This window comes from Rhipicephalus microplus, chromosome 1 (genome assembly GCF_043290135.1).
Source record: "Rhipicephalus microplus isolate Deutch F79 chromosome 1, USDA_Rmic, whole genome shotgun sequence".
Lineage (NCBI taxonomy): Eukaryota > Metazoa > Arthropoda > Arachnida > Ixodida > Ixodidae > Rhipicephalus > Rhipicephalus microplus.
This window is the reverse complement of record NC_134700.1, coordinates 158,807,819-158,825,679: the sequence shown is the minus strand read 5'-3', so window position 1 is coordinate 158,825,679 and position 17,861 is coordinate 158,807,819. Positions and strand designations below refer to the sequence as shown.

Genomic DNA, 17,861 nt, shown 5'->3' with positions numbered 1-17,861 from the left:
TTCCAACATAACGCTTTTTTTTTCTTGCTTAAGGACAGAAAAGCACATCTTTAATGACAATCAACTGGAAGTCACCTTGAATTGATTTTGTTACAATTTTTATTAACATTGTGTCCATTTAGATTCTGATGTGATATCAAACTCGCTTGATGCCAGTGCAGATCCTGTTGAGCAAGTGTTCTGTGGCAACACCTGGCAACACTGTAAGGAACAATTTCGCACTTTTAACTTTGCAGCTGACAGTTGGTTTGCGATTTTACATCTCGAATCGAGCCCTCGTATAAATTTGGTTTAGCGTGAACCAGGCTCGTCTTTTGCTTCTGGTGTATTCGTCGCGGGCCGTTTCGCTCGTTTGTGTGCATTAACAGGCTCGTGTGTTCACTTCCACTTGCGTGCCGTCATTGACTGTCAAGCTCTCGTCGTTTTCCCGTTGGTAAGTGAACCCGTACCCTTCACGACGTTGCATGGGGCTGTCTAGCTACCCTAACGCTTTCGCAGTTGCTTCGCGATTAGTTTATTGCTCTGCAATTCGCATAGCAAGCTCCGCAAAAAACCGCGTGAGACAGTCGCATGCACATTGGGGAGTTTTCTTGTGATGCGAGCCGGTGCAACAGAACCTAACACTTCTCAGGGACGGCACTGACTCGTCCATTACTCGCGTCTCGTAGTTGAACTTTTCCATGGGAAAAATTTGTTTCATGTTCGCCTGTATTTTAATGGAAATGCTGGATAAAGCTTGACTCCTGCCGTAAAATTTGTCCGCATTACCAAACACGAACGTACTGGCTGTCTGCTTGGTGAAGAGACCATGCACTACGCTGCTTGACTTGAAAGTGACTTGCCACCGACTTCAATGCAGCACAAACGCGTTTCGAACGTGCTGTCTTTAGGCGGGGCCAAGGCAGCACAAACACACAGGCGCGTTTCAAACGCGCTGCATTGAAAGTGGTTTCAAGTCGGAGTATTTCTTACTGCGGAGTATTCGGAAACGCTCCTTGACTTGAAAGTTGCCTTCAATGCAGCACGTTTGAAACGCGTTTGTGCTGCCTTGGCACCGCCTAAAGACAGCGCGTCCGAAACGCGTTTGTGCTGCGTTAAGTCGGTGGCAAAACAAATAAAGCAGCGTCTCTGATTATTCGAAAACGCTCTTCGACATTAAACCGCCCTTTTGAAACGCGTCTGTGCATTTGTGCTGCCGTGGCACCGCCTAAAGACAGCGCGTTAGAAACGTGTTTGTGCTGCATTGGAGTGGGTGGCAAGTAAAGTTCAAGTCAAGCAGCGTTTCTGAATACGGCAGAAGTCCTGTGTTTGCTGCAGGGCCGCGAGGGCTCGTAACGCATTTGTTTCATTGTTCTGCGTTGGCAATCGCGTACTGCACTTGTTCACATTTAAATAGGGGTGTAGCAAAAAAAATTGTTTTCAAGGGCGGGGCAGAGGGGGGTGACCTCTCAAACCCCCAATTTGGCTGCGCCAATGTAGTCTATGCCAAATGCACTGATGCCATGCAAAGTCTATGGAGCGATATTCTGCTCTGTTACGACTTGTCTTGGTTGTGTCATGCTGGTCTTCACATAATTTGCATGCTATAGTGTTGCCCAGTTGATGACAGCCACAGCTCATAGAAATCTTACCAGTGTTGACAGTAGCATAACCATTGTGTGTATTTCTTTCTTCCTTATTTTTGTGTGCAACAGCCGAACTTTAGTACTTACATGTACTTTGCAGTTGTAACTAGTGTCTGAGGTTCAGGTTGACTTAATGTGGTGATAAAAGAATACTGGGTGTGATGATCTTGGCCAGCAATTTTGTTTGAGCACGGCAAGGCTGTCCATGTATGTGGTGCCCTCCTTGTGTCATTGTCTAGTCTTCGCTGTAAATTTCAGGTAGTGCACTAGCTATGTCTGCAAACTGTTGCATATTCAAGGCTTGTAGCCTATGGTCAACTTTATGTAAAGGAATGGTGGCATGTGCCACCTAATAGATGGTCCCGTGCCATTTAAGAGAAGTTTTTTTCTCGCAGAAGAGTGGTAAGTTGGCCCAGTTAGTACTGGTTCGTGGTGTAACTGCGTCCCCGTCACTTCTTGCACAGTTACATCATCAAGCTTTTTCTCTTTCCTCTCATTTGCAGTTTGCGGCACTTGGGAGATTCAAGGCAGACAAGCGTAATTGCCATGTCAACACCAGCTCATTCTGCAACCCCGGAAACCCGTTTGGATGCTCTGGAGTCGTCGCTGCTCGTGCTTTCGCAGAAAATGGAGACGCTGCGGCCGCTGCTACATCGCGTCCTTGAGAACAGCCAGGCTTTGCAGCATCAGCCGGCTGGAGGCATGCCAGCAGCCTCGTCCTCTACAGCCTCCTTTGGGTCGCAGTTCCTGCACAGCTTCTTTGCCGAGGATGATGATGAGGGAGGTGGAGGTGACATCTCTGAAATAACTCAGGTCTGTCTTGTCACATATGAGGTCATTCACACTCACTTCGTTCTATAGCCCTTCGTAGTGGCTTTACAGTTAGTTGCCACCCTTAAGGAGAGATGCTGGTTGAACTTTTTTTTCTAAAATCGGATATTTTTAATATTTATTTGCCCTTACAAGCTTAGTTTCTCAACTATCACATAGGAAAAACTGAAGATAGTAATTCAACTCGACGTAGGTTGAAATCGCTTAAAAAAAAAAAAAACAAGGTTGCTACCCAAAAGACTACAGAGAGCTCATTGTCTAGAGTCTCCTGGAAATAATCACCGGGCTGCTTCCCATTGCATTTTGCATGAGGAGTTCACTCAAGCCACATGAATGCTCAAAATAACTGATTGCCAAGCTCCCATGATGGGAGAAGTCATTTTAAAAAACGTTTGTCCCATAGGTGAGCTTTGACTTAGAGGCCAACTCCGGCGATTTTTCGAGGTTGATGGATCTCGATGAAATTTGCTGGGTACGTTCCTTTGCACATTTGTCATTTATGCCAAATTGCAGGTTTGAGGGATGCGCTGATTGTTTGCAAATGAATTTTAAAGATTGCCTCGAAAAGCTCACCTTGCTTGCCAGAATTAATGGCAACACTTTATGTGACGTCATGTTTGGCATGTTAACGAAAGTGACGCAGCTGATGGCATCGCTACTTTAGCCACTGCAGCGTTTATTGTGCTGGCCACGAGGCGACGGTATTTGGCACGGCTATAGCACAGGAAAGCGTTCTTCTTTCCTCTGTGGTGCTTGGCCGGCCCTTCGCTGGTATGGCTTTCACAGTTTTCATATACCACGTTGGCGGCACCAGTGTACGGCCTCCGGTACTTACCAAATAGTACGTAATATGCTAACAGAGCACCCGGTTGGGTTTCGGTTTCGGTATTGTACCTTATTTATTATTAAAATTTTTTTTCAAATTTACTGAGCATTTCAGCTATTGGGCTCACCATTACCTTGACATGGTCGGAAAAGCTGCGGAGTTGGCCTTTAAACTTTTAAATGTGTTTTTCTCTGGATTCATTTTGGGGCAATCTCTTGAATTTAGACATCATGCTTTTGGTACTTCTGATAGCCATATCAGGATGAACTTTTGCCCAGATATTCCTTAACATGTGAAGGGTTCAAGCATCTCCTTTATAACTTTATATTGCCTGTAAGTTATTGCGAAGATAAGGGATGCAAATTAGTATGGGCTGCATGAATTTTCACATTACAATTTGTCTAGTCCAAATGTCTTATACACACTTTCTTGATAGTTATTTGCATTCTACTGTTAATAAGGAGCAATATGTGCCTGCAATTGCTCGGAACCGTAAAGGTTTAATAGCATAAAAAGTTAGTCTAAAACCAATTATATTTTACACATTGTCATGACACAAAACAAAAACTGTGCAACTTTCTACAAAACTAATTACACATTTGAAATCAGCATAAAAGCCTACAGATTCACAACACATCTTTTTCGAATCTCATCTCCCCTTAAAAAATGTGGGCATGGCTTGATGAGGTGCACAGTGCTGAAAATGCTACGAATTCAGTGTGCAGACCATGCAACATTTGAGAGAGCAAGATGAGGCGAGATTTCAAAGCATTGGGAGGTGGAGATTGTGAAAATTTTTTTCCTTGTCAAATAGGACTTCGAAAAAAAAATTGTTAACTTTTTTATTGTGTTTTACAGGCCCTGATAGTCTCAAAGTTGAATCGTGAATGCTCTAATGTATCATATAGTTGGTGTTAGCATTTTAATTGCTATCATTTAAAGTGCCACTAAAGTGCTGCTATTAATTAAAGTGCCTAAGATAACTTGCGACAAAGCTTTGGCAACATTAAAAGTGTAGTTTTCAAATTGAGGCCCTGCGCGTAGTAAAGAACGAAACTATAGGGGTGCTTTGGTATGATTTCAGCCAATTATGCAATTATTTGGCCATCACAAGGGTGCCCCTTTGGAAAAAGAAAGGCATTCAATAGGTAAAAAGCCAGGACCACCTCGACAGTGGCCAGACAGTAGAGCGAGAGGGCAGAGGAACGTTAGCCCTAGTTGGGTACCAGTTGGGGTATTCGAAAATCTTCTGTGATATCAACAATATCCACTTTACTCCTGGAATGTTGCATGAAGTCCCCGACCTACATCATACTACCGGTGATGTTGCGATGTGGCTGCCAGCTTGGATAATCACTCATGTTTATTTTAAAACCACATTAAAATGTAATAAAGGCAATGTATAGCACTCTATACTAGTTAGGAGTACTTACATACAGTACAATAATAATAAAAAAGACATACCAAGATTTTAAATATGCTGCCAGGCGTCCTTTAACATGGTCCTGTGCCGTGACTCGATTATTCAGAATGCTGTGCTGGCATCCAGGGCTGTGTGCGACAAGTTACTCGGTTACTAATCCTAGTACTGTAAAATATTGCCTTTATAGTCGCCATGCTTTATTAAACCAAAGGCCAACACTTGAGTTTAGACGTCTGTGATGTTCTGATGCCACAGTGAAAACATGAGCATGTGGCTTGTTTCAAAGCACCACTGCTCTTAACATCAGGGGCATGAAAGTGGGGACATAAAAACTTTTGACCTTTCACCAAGAATATGCAAAAAAATATACTATCAATAAAGTAATAGAGAAATGCTCAGAGTATAACCAACCACTATACATAGCCTTCATAGATTACGAGAAGGCGTTTGATTCAGTAGAAATATCGGCCGTCATGCAGACACTGCGGAATCGGGGCGTAGATGAAGTATATATAAACATTCTGGAAGAAATCTACAGGGGATCAACTGCTACCATAGTGCTTCATAAAGAAAGTGTAGTGGCATCGCTATTAAACTCCCTTGCAAAAGCAACAGAATACCAATCAAGAAGGGTGTTAGGCAGGGGGACACAATCTCCCCAATGCTATTTACCGCTTGCTTACAAGAGGTTTTCAGAAGCCTAGAATGGGAACAGTTAGGGATAAGAGTTAATGGAGAATACCTTAGTAACCTGCGCTTCGCCGATGACATTGCATTGCTGAGTAACTCAGGGGATGAATTGCAACTCATGATTACGGAGTTTGACAAGGAGAGCAGAAAGGTGGGAAACGGAGGAAGCGTCAAAGCAGTGAAGAGGAAACTTGGGATAGGCAAAAGGCGGATGTATGCACTAAGGGACAAAGAAGGCAAATTAACTACCAATATGGATAGGATAGTTAAAATAGCGGAGGAGTTTTACAGAGATCTGTACAGTAGCCGAGACAACCACGACCTTAATACTATAAGAACTAGCAGTAACCCAGACGACACCCCACCGGTAATGATAGAAGTCAGAAAAACTTTGGAGAGCATGCACAGAGGCAAAGCTGCTGGTGAGGATCAAGTAACATCAGATCTGCTGAAAGATGGAGGACAGATTGTGTTAGAAAAACTAGCCACTCTATTTACGAGGTGTCTCCTGACGGGAAAAGTACCAGAGTCTTGGAAGAACGCTAACATCATCTTAATACATAAGAAAGGAGATGACAAGGACTTTAAGAATTACAGGCCGATCAGCTTGCTCTCTGTAGTATACAAGCTATTTACAAAGGTAATTGCTAGCAGAGTAAAGAAAACATTAGAATGCAATCAAACAAAGGAACAAGCAGGATTTAGAACAGGCTACTCAACAATTGACCACATTCCTACTAATCATCAGGTAATAGAGAAATGCTCAGAGTATAACCAACCACTCTACATAGCCTTCATAGATTACGAGAAGGCGTTTGATTCAGTAGAAATATCAGCCGTCATGCAGACACTGCGGAATCAGGGCGTAGATGAAATATATATATAAACATTCTGGAAGAAATCTATAGGGGATCAACTGCTACCAAAGTGCTTCATAAAGAAAGCAACAGAATACCAATAAAGAAGGGTGTAAGGCAGGGGGACACAATCTCCCCAATGTTATTCACTGCGTGCTTACAGGACGTTTTCAGAAGCCTAGAATGGGAACAGTTAGGGATAAGAGTTAATGGAGAGTACCTCAGTAACCTGCGCTTCGCCGATGACATTGCATTGCTGAGTAACTCAGGGGACGAATTGCAACTCATGATTACGGAGTTAGACAAGGAGAGCAGAAAGGTGGGTCTTAAAATTAATCTGCAGAAAACGAAAGTAATGTACAACAACCTCGGAAAGGAGCAACGCTTCGAGATAGGTAATAGTGCACTTGAAGTTGTAAAAGACGATGTCTACTTAGGGCAGGTAATAACCGCAGAGCCAAACCACGAGATTGAAGTAACTAGAAGAATAAGAATGGGGTGGAGCACATTTGGCAAGCACTCTCAAATTATGACAGGTAGATTGCCACTATCCCTCAAGAGGAAGGTATATAACAGCTGTATCTTGCCGGTACTTAGCTATGGAGCAGAAACCTGGAGACTTACAAAGAGGGTTCAACTTAAATTGAGGACGACGCAGCGAGCAATGGAAAGAAAAATGGTAGGTGTAACCTTAAGAGACAAGAAGAGAGCAGAGTGGATTAGGGGACAAACGGGGGTTAAGGATATCGTAGCTGAAATCAAGAAGAGGAAATGGACATGGGCCGGGCATGTAGCGCGTAGGCAGGATAACCGCTGGTCATCAAGGGTAACTAACTGGATTCCCAGAGAAGGGAAGCGGGTTAGGGGGAGACAGAAGGTTAGGTGGGCAGATGAGATTAAGAAGTTTGCGGGTGTAAATTGGCAGCAGCAAGCACAGGACCGGGTTACCTGGCGGAACATGGGAGAGGCCTTTGTCCTGCAGTGGACGTAGTCAGGCTGATGATGATGATGATACAAAAAAAAAGGAAGGAATTTCGAAACAACCAAACTGAGTGGCCAGTACCACACTATTGGCTAAGGATGCCGACGTTGCTGAAAGCACCATGCTGGAGCACCATCATGTGGGGGCACGATGCTTCCGATGTCTCATTAATGTTCTCGAAACATTAGCTGCAGGTTCTTTCATTATTCATGTACAGAGACGTTCCTACTGCGCCGTTTTCTCACAGACGCAAGTTGTTTGTCATCGAAGCCGCCATCGTGGAGTCCCAATTCCTTTCGAAAGTTGTGTCCATGATCCCGCGCGCAAGCTATCTATAGGTACAATAAGGATTGGTAGTGATGTAGATGCAGAACTAGCTCCTATAGTCTTGCAACCCTCTGGGCTGGATCACAAAAGTTATTCAGGCGGAAAGTAATGGCATGTGGCAGTTGCAGTCATATAGAAATTACGTGAATGATAGAAATACAGCAATTGAATACATTAATGAAATACGAGGCTGTGAAGAAATGTAAGTTTTTCAGACTGCCTTTGATTCATGCTTTTGCCCTTCAGGCACAATAACAATAGATTTGTGTGTTGGTGACACAACATACTAGAATCTCTAAATTGTGTAGTTAACGAAAATATCCAGTTGTGTACTGGTTGTGTGGAAATGGTTGAAGTCACCATTGACCTGCAAGAGCACTTTAGCTGTACACGTGGCAGCGGTGATGATCCAATGCCATCCCTCCCTCCTCCTTTTCCTTCCTTCTCATGCTTTTAAAGTACACTCTATAAGGAAAAATAAAGTATTCGTGGAGTATTGCTGCCTCACAGCTATGATTGTCATCTACCTCGTGTGCGTTCCTTTGTTGTCACTGCGGTTCTGGCACTTTCTGGGTACAAACGTGCGGGTTACCAGCGTGACAGCCATCGTGGTAGGGAAGTGGGGAGAGCTGGGCTCTTATGAAAGGAAACTCGAACAAGCCAGATGAATATTATAATTGTGTGGCAAAAGTACTCCCCAAGTACTTTTTTTTCTTAGATTGTAGCATGCGAAATGCAATGCTGTGCAATCTGAAGGTCTTACGCTTCCTTTATGCAACAGCACCATTGTTTGTGTTCCAATCGCTTCGCGTTGTGCTGCAGTAGTTATGTTGTTCGACTGCTAAGACAAACGTCGCAGGATCAAATCCGTACAGGCGCGGCTCCGTTTCGGTGACAATGAAGTGCTTGAGGCTTGTGCACCTAGGTTTAGGTGGACAGTGAAAAATGCCGGCTGGTCCAAATTTACAGAGCCTGCCACTGCAGCGCGCCCCATAATCATATTGTGGTTTAAGCATGTAAAACCTCCACGTTTGTTTTTGTATTTGTTGCAGGAAATATGACGGCAAAACTCTCGTCGAAATGCCACCTTCTGAATAAAGTACTACCCAATTTTTTTTGCGAGTGCACGCTAGACAACTGCAGTTGTGATAAATTTTTCAAATTAATTTTTTATATTTTCACGGTATCATAAACATCTGGAAGTAACAGAAAATATTTGAAATTTGGATAACAATGTAGATATTCTCTTTTTTGTTTCATTATAAAAATAGCTAACTTGCACATTCTTTTGTCGCAATGAATGCCTCATTTAGTTTCACTGTAACAATCGTCCACTCATATGAAGTTCATTTTTGAAGGCATTCAATAATTCAAGAACAGAAACTCCCATATTCTCATTGTGTGCTTTGCTGTATTGTGACAAGTGAGGTGAGCAATTGGTGTTTCTTGTTATTGGCGCGCACAGGAGAGCCAGTGGACGGGGGAAGATTTTGATGCTAGCCGTCCAGTGGCGCCCTACATAGGTCGCTTTGTGCGTCGATGCTGGCAGGCTCGGGGGCGAGCGGGCCGCTGTCGCAAGGCTCGTTCAGCCTACCCAAACCCAAACTTGCCTTTCTTGAAGGTATGTGCTGGTTAAAATCTTGAGTTTTTTTCTTTACACAACCAGTTATGCCTCACAGTACAGACATCCTGTGACATCAACTGTTTTGCTGAGAATGGGAATTTCTGCTATAAATTAAATTGGCTAATTTATTTTACCCATGTAGTATGTACCATATTTACTAATTATTAAATGCACTATTAATGTATGCACCTCTACAACTCTAATAAGTTTTTTTTTTTCTCCCTTGACAATTGTGCTCTTTACTTGATGCCATGAGAGTTATCTGCTCAAGTTGGCTGAACTCAGTGCCGGCCTTTGAACTGCCTTTGAAAGTGTGAAAAGTTGTCTGATCAGACCATCATCGAAAGTTTCAACTAAACTGTACGGTCAAACTGTCGACTCCACTGATGGCAGTCTGTTTTGGGATTAAAGCTCTTGACGTTAAAGCAGCTGAAGAGGTTATTGAAAGTGCAGGTTCAAAGGTGAGAAGGGCCGAGACGTATAGCTATTGTATGGCACAAGCTCTCTTGATGTACTATCTGCATTAAATGAAACCCGAACAGCAGCAAGCCTTCGCGATGGTATAGTGAGTGCCTTCCTCTCACCACCATGGACAGGCACGCATATATGCGCATAGCTGCTGAACAGGATGCGCGCGCCTGTCAATCGTGATAACTGGACAAAGCGCACTTTATTATCGCAAAGGCTTATCGCTGTTCGGGTTTAATTTGATGCTGACAGTACTTGCGGTGTTGCAGAGGCTTGTTTTAAGCCTTGGCAGTAGACAGGAGGCAGTGGACACAGCGTTCCAGTTGGTGTTTCCCAGTGCCTATTGTATATGCCCAGGTTCTAGGAGGAGTGGTTGCCAAACATAACTTTTTTTTTTTCTTCGTTGACCACATCACTACTATTGAGACTATCCAGTGGACTTTGCTGCGTTCACTTTTTAATAGACAAAGATTGTGGTTGTGTTGTTGAATTCCTTCTTGTAGTGTTGGATATATAAAATAAGCTTTCATTGCAATTATATCATCTCCTTTGAATTGTTACCCCCAACCAAGTGAATATCTAGGGAATCTTTACCTTTTATTATCTCCATACTGTGAGACAGCTTTCATTCAATTGTAGTTCGTTGCTCGTCCAGTGTTTATAGCGTGGATCATCTGTGTGTGCAAGTTTTGCAAGTGTGCTTTTACTTGCCCACACTAGGTGCCTCGGCTGAACCCCGAATTTGAGGGCTACAGTCGCTTCCGGGCTATTGGCTTGGATCGGGGACGGGACCAATCTCTCCGCTGCATGCAGGCGTCGGTGATGGGAGCAGTTGGGGCCCTGGTGGATCTTCTAGACTGCTGCGATCGCTCGGGTCCTCATGTGACTCGACAGGTTGGTTTCGCATGCCGTACCAACTTTCTGTGCTTTGAATTGGCAAGCTCAATGACTGATTACTCGTTCGTGTAATTGAAAAAAATTCCGGGGTCTTGCGTGCCAAGGCACCTATGCAGATATGCTGTACACAGTGGCGGAGATTGATTGTTTCGTCATGGGAGGCACGACCCTCCAAACTGCACTTGTGAAGCCATTTGGTAACCCTTGACCAGTTCTGACGAGTTGCAATAGTCAGTGTGGTCCTGAACGGGGCTTCAACTGCACCAAGCAAGCAGCCTGATTATGTTTTTTTTTGTATTAATGCCGACTACCTGAGGTTCTGATGGGACAGTGTACTTCAACATTTATATAAGCATTAGTCGGCTTTAATGAAACTTGCTTAGTATGTGTATTTGTGTGCTGATTTTAAAAGTGTAATTGTTTCTGTTGCTTTGCCATCCCACTTCTGACACCATGTCACGTGGTTAGTGCTGAGGGGCATGGGCACTCGGAGATCGACATGCGCAGGCTGCTTGCTCAGACGAAAGTGTGCCTGTTCGTTATTGGGCCCAAACGTCTATAGGCACACACATAAGTTACAGTGGCCATTACAGTCTGTTGGCAGCCCAACAAAAGCGCTGAACTGTGGCTACCTACACATTTTCTCATTCAGTGTTGTTTTTAAAATGTTGAGCACTTTGTATGCATTGTTGGCAGCAATTATTTTTCCTAAACTCGGAAAACTATTGAGTAAATCAGCATATTAGAGTAATCTAGAATGACAACTGTATGCAGTAAAACAAGAATGGGTGTTGTAAAGCCATTCGAGCAAATGTTACATCATGTTGAACATTTGCGAAAAAATTGGTGTCAAGCTGGGATTTTGCTCATGAGTGTTCAACATATACCATTTATTCGAATCGGTTCAGAACACCTGTTGTTTTATTGGATATAGTCCTCGTTCCAAATGGTGTGCCGTTGAAATTGAACTGCTTCAAATATGATTGTTTTCGTGCTTGAATTCTGCACCCCTATTCATCTCTTGGTAAATAGAACATATTTTTTTGGCCCTACAGCTTCCATTTAATGAGTAGTATGTACTGAACATTCATGCCATACAATCTGCAAACAGAAGTGTAGGCCAAGCTCTGCAGTGCCCCCTTTTATTTTTTCTGCAGTGAAGTTTCTGTGGTGATGAATGAATGTATCTGAATCTGATATCAACATGTGCCCCAGGCCGGGTGCATCGTGGTGGCGGCCTCGAACTCACTTTGGGGCCCCTGTTATACTTAAGTCGAAGCTGAAAGGCATTTGGATAGTGGTAACTTTGGTAACTGAGCTGCTGTGGGTGTGTGACTGCAGCGCTGGCCGCACTGCAATGTCATGCGTGTGAAACGGGCTGTATGCCGTAAAAATGGGTCTCATTACAAAGCCAGATTGCATGTGATGCTGCAGTAGCAGCTTCTCGCTTTGCTAGTACCCAAATGTGGCATCCACGGTGGCACCGGCACGTACCATTCTCCTGCATGCATTTGTGGACAGTGTACAGTTTCTTAGTGGAATAGATTTGTTTCTAGCCACAAGGCACGTCGCTTTTCGGGCTGCCTATCCAAGCCAGTGCCCTAAGATGGTGGTCTCAATGTTTTCAGTGAAACCTACAGTATTTACGAAATTGTAGGTCTACCCATTTTGTCTCAATTTGAAATCGGAAGTTGGTGGTTCGACCTAAAAATCTAACTATTTCAGGTTGTAAAGTCTGTCTGAAAGTGATTCCCGTGTGTTTTCGCGAAGCTAACTTTCATGCACAGCTTTTAAGCACTGCCGCGAAGGCACCTTGGCACGCTGGTGGCTTCACGGAATGTCAAAAGAAATATTTTTTATGAAATGGGCTGGTGCCCCCCCATTTTTTTTGTGCAATTTTAGGGTGGTCGACTTACATTAGAGTACAGCCGTGTAAATACGGCTTTTGTTGCAGACTAATGGGGCCCTTCAACACTTTTTTAAGTCATCATTGAATGACCTCGATGTCGATCTTTCTCGTGAAACAGCTGTTAATGTGTTTAGAATCCATCAAGTACGAGTGGTGTTGCTTGGATTTGTTGCATGTTTTCAGTGCTTGCTCTTTTCTTTCATCTGAGCGAGCGCACTCAAAGCTACACAAGGGATTACGTGAACTAATTACGTGATGACGTGAACTAATGTCCGTACATTAGTTCACGTCATGACCTTGAGCTGTTATTTTTTTTGGACGTGTTTCGGAGTGATCAGAGTATCAGAGTGTGCTGGTATAATTCTGTATTGTGTTTAACTCTCGCACTATAAGGCAGAGTGCAGGCACATCACAGTGGCCATGGTAACTGGGCATCTCGCAATGCTCAAATTAAACAGTTGCCATCAGCCAAATTGAGATTATGGCATTAATTACTGAGGGAAGAGTGGAACATTTCTAGCTGAAGTCAAAACTCGATTGTGAATTCCATGCCACATGCTGCACTGTAATGTCTAGCTTCCATATTCACAGGAGCCGCCACTGCCGTTCGGCAGAATTTACTGACCGTGTTCAGAAAATGTTGCAGGGCCTCTTCAATGTAAAGCTCCTTAAGGGAACAGTTTTCTTAAATTGTGTTTTTTCCCTCCACTCTGCTAGGCTGTTGCTGAGCGGACAGGGGCAGCACTGGCCCACCTGGGCCAGGCATTTGAGTCCCTGTCGGAGGAGCGCCGCAGCTCTGTGCTCAAACGAGTGGCACCTGACCAGCGGCGGCTGCTCGACGGCCTTCGCCCAGCCGGGGTGGGTGAGGCTGAGCTGTCGACAGAGTTTCTGTTTGGACCGAGACTACGTGACCGTGCTGCCAAGAGCTCCGAGATCATCAGTCTAATTCACTTCCTGCGTGCCCGTGGCCGTCGGCTCGAGGAACAGTATCAACGGCAGAACGGCAATGCAGTTCAAGGCCCCAGGCGGGATGCATCGCGACGGCGGCCTCGGACTCACTTTGGCGCCCCCATTAGACGTAAGTCGAAGCTGAAAGGCATCTTCGCTTCGTTGCTTGATAGGAAGTTTTTCCATAACATGCATTAGAATGATAACTCTTTTAAAAAATATTGATACTCTTCAAGCATATGTTGGCCCCCGTCTAAAATATTGTTGCCGTCTGTCTTGCTTGTTTTCTTTCTTGGAAACTTTACACTTGCTGGTTTTCTTTCAAGAATGCAATGTCACTTTTTCGAAGATGCGTGCCAATAGAAAGCTAGAAAGCTGGTGATGTAATGGTTGCATAGCAGTGAAGAGGCAGTGAAGGCTAACTATGAGTTTAGTTAGATTGCAATACAGGCTTGTTATGCAAAGAACAGATTTGTAAGCAAGGAAGGAACGAAACTGAGGAGTGGTGCTCAGTGTCATGCTGCCTGGGTATCTCAATAAATGTCGGATCCTCTGTTCTAATTACTCGATTGCTGCTTGGGCTCACAGATAGAAAGTGGGTGATGTATATAAGTTTTCGCTAAAAATTTGTGTGCCTTATGCCCCAGTTTTTGCTCTATATTACGATTCTGAAAAATCGGCAGCCAAGGTGGCGATGTTGAGTCTACAATTTAGCACGATTTGTTCAAATTGAGCAGTGGCACCAGGAACGTTTAGTGGTGGTTTTCAAAGCAAGAATAATGTTTGTCACCATGCAGAAAGCAGTCATATGCTGCAACAGGGCTAACGCTGGTAAAAGAAAGTCGATCTGACCATTTTATTTTTGTGTACCGGGTGACAATCGTTCTTGGTGTTGTGTAGTATAAACACTAATTATGAGAACAGGAGACGTACTCATGAAAACGTGTGTGTGTGTGCATGCACGTGTATGTGAGCCTGCCTTCCAATGTTTCCATGTAGTTGGCATTGTATATTGTAAACTAAGCTTTGTGTCTAAACAATATCCTTTCATCTTGCCAGTGTCATGGCTGGCTCACACTTGTCCGTCTAGTAAACCTTTGCAGCAATCCGAATGACGCTGAATAGCCAGCTATACTTGGCAACAACTTTTCTTGACAGCACTGTGAAAGCTGCAGAATCAATGTGCATACCTGCTACAACGCCAAAAAGGATAGTGCTTAAGTTAACTGACAATTTCTCATTTGCCTTGCTATAGTAAATGCTGCCTTATTTATTAAGAGACACTAGGTGGTGTGCAGAAGTAGATGAGATACAGTTATTGTGCACTTTGTATAAATGCCTTCGTTTTTTTCTATTTTTTAGCCAGCATCACCTTTTTAGCACACTCACTTTCCAAAATTAACGTGGCATCCGCGACTTGAGGGTTACTGTGCCGAAGCAAACGCACTGTTTAGTTCTACAGTAAAAACATGCTTGTAATATGACACTAACATGTACACTGACCCATCGGAATGTTTCTCCCATACACATGTTTTATGTGTATAGTTGTCTGAACGTGTTAAAAGACGTGAGCAAGCGAAACCAAAATCGGCTGCAAGCTTCCGTCCTACCTTCGGAACGACACGAATGTGTGGCAGCCCCGCCTCCGTAGCCTTCGCTCTAATCTCAAGATAAGTTGTTGCCGAGTATAGCTGCAGCAGCATACTTTGTATAATCTCTTTGCGTAACGTTGATTCCCATAGTATATAAGGGATCTGCGTAGCATAGTGTGTTCATGGTGTATGCTGCCCACGTGATATTGTTCTGCAGCTGTATATGTGGCCTGCGTGGTTGCCTTGCACTCGGCAAGGTGCTAGTCTGCCACAATGGATCACTGGTACCTGTGTTCGGCGGCTGACCTGAAGGTTGCGGATTCAATCCCAGTCACGGCGGTTGCATGTCAATGGGGGTGAAGTGATAGATGCCCGTGTACTGTGCAATGTCAGTGCATGTTAAAGAACACCAGATGGGTGAAGTTTACAGAGCCATTCGCTACAGTGCCCCTCATAATATCTTGGTTTGGGCATTTAAAACTCTAGGTATATTATTATCAGCATGGTAGGTGTGTGATGGCATGTCAGTAGTGGTGTCTACCAGGGATTCCATGAAGCAAGTACATAGTTTTCGAAACCGCCAGCTGATGGCGAACGACACTGCTTGAGGGTGCGTTTGCATAACTGTCAGTTTTTTTGGCAGGAAAAAAGGTTAGGCTCTGCTGTTTTAATGGTTTTGTGCTGATAAAGAAGCTGGTTTTTGGCACATATTGTTTTTGTGACTCCACTATGTTTAGCAAGGTTTTGCAAACGTTGCTCTTTGCATTTTGTTTTAATGCAGGACGAAGGACGTAATTACCTGCTCGGTAGCCCTGGCCATCGGGCTCATCAGGACTTCAATTGTGTATGACAATAAAATGTATTAACTATTTGTATAAGGCGCCTGTCTCTAGTGCACACCCTCCTGCCCAGAAAGCACACTAATTGATTAGTCAAGAATGCAGGAAAGTGCTGAAGAAGAAAAGGTTAATGCACCTCCAGTTTTACGTGTACTACTAGCATGAAGAGAAAAGCTGTGACACGTGTGGGGGTCAGAAACCTTGCACTATCTTAACGAACGGATACAGCAGAAGCGGTCAAGCAAACCAAGTGCATGTTCATTTATTCACTTGCTTTTATGGCGATATCTCCTGCTGAATGAAGTATATCACTAGTGACACACTAAACAATGTTATACAATTTCTATGCAACACACAAACAATGTAATAACAAGGTACCGCGAATGTGGTGTTACCAATGGTTGACTCTCCATGCCATGAGACATCCACGGGAAACGACCTGCAGCGTTACGCCATAAAAACACTGCAAAAGACTACCGTCAACACAAGCTGCCATTCCTGAAAGAGCATCTCTGCTCTTTCGTGTGCACCGGCATAGCTTTTCCGCAGCAGTTGCATGACTATGCTGCTGGCGCCACCGCTAACTGTAACATGTGAAACGCAGGACCACCTCCTGCTCGACGACTGTTGAACCTAAATGCGGCTTATCCGTGAGACGTGCATGCCATGAGACACAAACAACTTTACAGGAAGTGATTGCACCTCCACACACTGCACTTGGAAATGACTTTCTACTCAAATAAGTTTAAATGCTGTAATTTGAAAGATTACTGCAGTGTCTGTGTGCAAAGTAGTACACCTTCAGCAACTCCTTGCACCCTTTAATGGATGCTTGCTTGTCACAGCCAAGATGGGCCAATTCATCTGTAATAACCTTGCAGACATTAGTTTCACATGGTGTGAAGGGAAATCTCGTGACAGGGTTAGGAGCTTTAATTCTGAGAAAAGCAGAGGCCGGGGTGTCAGTATAAACAAAGGAGGTGGAAATTACTGCAGATAATGTTCGACGCTGTATGCATATTGCATGGATGCATTGTTGCAGCTGTGGCTGACTGCTTGCTTTCAGGGTCTTCCAGGCTCGAGTGATGTAAAGTGATAGGTTCACTCTGCTTCTGTGGTCCGACTCGAATATTCTCCTGCAAAGACGTGCGTCACACCGATGGTATAGAAAGTATGTGCGTCATTTTAGCCTGATGTGCTGGACATGTTGCTGTGTGAGCATTGTGAAAGTAGATTTACGTGTAATCAAATAAACAGGTGTAGTGAAGCTTAGCTGGTTCATTGCTTTCTGCTTCACTGGTTGTAATTGACACTGCTGGCACATTGGAACGGGTTGAGACCTTGCAAATGGCTCTGAACTCCACTGCCAGTTTCAGAGGGTGCTGAGCCTTTTGTATGCACCGGTGAAGTTTTGAGAGATTTTTCTCATAATCGGAAAATATGTCTGTTATTTACTGAACCTGGGTTTGTCTGCTAGAAGGAGCTATAGCACAACGATGTGCATGAATGTAGCGAAACTTTTGGCCATGGACAATCTTGTCGATGAGAACAGCTGCCTGCTCTTTGTTTCGGCCAACAGAATTTGGCTGTTTGCATATGCAAGCATTGGAAACTTTGCAGGGAACCTGCGAGATGCAGGCTGCTAGCATTCATACTTATACACTAGTCATTCCTGTCTCCCAATATTCAACAACATTTAGCCGATATTTAGCAATGCGATACTTCAGAAGGGTCATTATTACGCACATTTAACTCGAGCTTTTAAGTGCGTAATACTTTAGTGGCCCAGCTTGTTCATCCTTTGCCACATGCTCATGCAATATCAATACAGGCCTAAAACACCTGACAATGCTCAAAACCAGTGCCGGTGACTGAAGTGCTGCTCCAATTGCTCAAAAAGAGAAACGCTGCTCTAAAACACAAATGTGTTAGTTGACGCTCCGGACCTGCTCTGAAATGGCACTGAGACACTGAAAACAAAACTTTGACCATGTGATCATCCAGCAAGCCAAAACAAAACCAA

General features: G+C 43.9%; 1 protein-coding gene across 1 annotated transcript; it reads left to right on the top strand.

Annotated features, from left to right (window-relative positions):
- Nucleotides 1-209: 209 nt before the first annotated feature.
- LOC119178760 (uncharacterized) lies at nucleotides 210-15,877 on the top strand. The gene is made up of 6 exons (XM_037430004.2): nucleotides 210-433; nucleotides 2,129-2,438; nucleotides 9,027-9,182; nucleotides 10,374-10,547; nucleotides 13,177-13,537; nucleotides 15,781-15,877. The coding sequence occupies exons 2-6, from the start codon at nucleotides 2,172-2,174 to the stop codon at nucleotides 15,792-15,794; spliced, it is 972 nt and encodes a 323-aa protein (XP_037285901.2). The 5' UTR covers nucleotides 210-433; nucleotides 2,129-2,171; the 3' UTR covers nucleotides 15,795-15,877.
- The last annotated feature ends 1,984 nt before the right edge of the window (nucleotides 15,878-17,861 follow it).

What these genes read in the sequence shown, in the direction of transcription:
- LOC119178760 (XM_037430004.2), top strand. Translation starts at nt 2,172, where the DNA reads ATGTCAACACCAGCTCATTCTGCAACCCCGGAAACCCGTTTGGATGCT. An exon ending in ACATCTCTGAAATAACTCAG is followed by an intron (nt 2,439 to 9,026) that starts GTCTGTCTTGTC and finishes TGGCGCGCACAG; the next exon opens with GAGAGCCAGTGGACGGGGGA. An exon ending in GTCCTCATGTGACTCGACAG is followed by an intron (nt 10,548 to 13,176) that starts GTTGGTTTCGCA and finishes CCACTCTGCTAG; the next exon opens with GCTGTTGCTGAGCGGACAGG.